This window comes from Brassica oleracea, unplaced genomic scaffold, assembly GCF_000695525.1.
Source record: "Brassica oleracea var. oleracea cultivar TO1000 unplaced genomic scaffold, BOL UnpScaffold01349, whole genome shotgun sequence".
Taxonomy (NCBI): Eukaryota; Viridiplantae; Streptophyta; class Magnoliopsida; order Brassicales; family Brassicaceae; genus Brassica; species Brassica oleracea.
In genome coordinates, this window is record NW_013617888.1 from 12,689 (window position 1) to 13,881 (window position 1,193).

The 1,193-nt window shown below is 43.7% G+C and overlaps 1 protein-coding gene across 1 annotated transcript in view; it reads left to right on the forward strand.

Annotated features, from left to right (window-relative positions):
- The window catches only part of LOC106321248, a gene marked incomplete at its 3' end in the record, with an annotated part of 2,392 nt that extends 1,252 nt beyond the window's left edge, over positions 1-1,140 (forward strand). Inside the window, exon 2 of the mRNA XM_013759554.1 lies at positions 72-1,140. Within this exon, the coding sequence (XP_013615008.1) occupies positions 72-1,140 (1,069 nt within the window). The remainder of the gene's footprint in view (positions 1-71) is intronic.
- Between the last annotated feature and the right edge of the window lie 53 nt (positions 1,141-1,193).

A 1,193-nucleotide genomic window follows, 5' to 3' on the forward strand; every position in this document is an offset into this window, starting at 1 on the left:
TCAGATTTTGGTTAGAGGGACTCCTGAAGACAGCTATTACAATTTGTCTAGGTGGTTGTATAAAATCACAGAAACAAACCCTGGTTCCTTGACTTATCAACATGTGGATGCTGCAGGAAAGTTCAAGTATGCATTTGTGGCTTTTGGTCCTTCGATAAGGGGATTCTCATTGATGAGGAGAGTTATTGCAGTAGATGGTACATTTCTGAAGGGAAAATTCAATGGGACTTTATTGGCAGCTTGTGCTCAAGATGGGAATTATCATCTATATCCTCTCGCCTTTGCAGTGGTTGACGCAGAAAATGGCGCCTCTTGGAAATGGTTCTTTAGAGGTTTGAGCCAGAAGATCCCGGACGCTTCGGATCTTGTTTTTGTATCAGACAAAGCTAACTCAATTTCTTCAGCGTTGGAGGATGTATATCCCTTATCTCACCATGGAATTTGCAGGATCCATCTGCTCCGCAACATCACTCCTACATATGCGAAGACTGGGTTGCTACCTCTGGTGGAAAGCGCTGCTGATGCCTATACGTGTCACGAGTTCTGGTTAATCTTCAAGGACATAAAGGATAAATGTCCTGAATTGGCTAAGTATCTGGAAGATTCTGATTTTAGGAAGTGGGCACGAAGCTATGCGCCTGCGAACAGGTATAATATCATGACTACCAACATTGCAGAGTCTCTCAATTCTATGTTGAGGATGCCTCGTGAGTTGCCCATTATCTCTCTCCTTGAAACTATCAGATTGACGATGACCACTTGGTTTTTTGAGCGACGCGAAGCGGCTGCGAAACATAAGCACGTGGTTACTCCAAAAGTTGTGCAGAAATTGGTATCTAGGTTAGGGGCCGCAATGTTGTTGAATGTGTATCAAGTTGATCGAAGCGAGTTTGAGGTGAAGAATGAAACAATGAAGTTTGTTGTTGACTTGGAGAAGCGGCATTGCACATGTAATGTTTTCGACATTGACAAGATCCCCTGCATCCATGCCATCGCTGCTGCTAAGCATATCAAGAGAGATGAAAACCTTTTTGTTGATGCTTCTCACTTGACAGAAACGTGGGCTAAAGCTTATGCTGAAAGCATACATCCTGGTGGAGAGTTGTCAACGTCCACCTATCCAGAGAATATTGATGAACTGTCTTACCCACCTCCAGCTACCAAAAAGAAAAGTGGACGCCCTCCTACAAAGA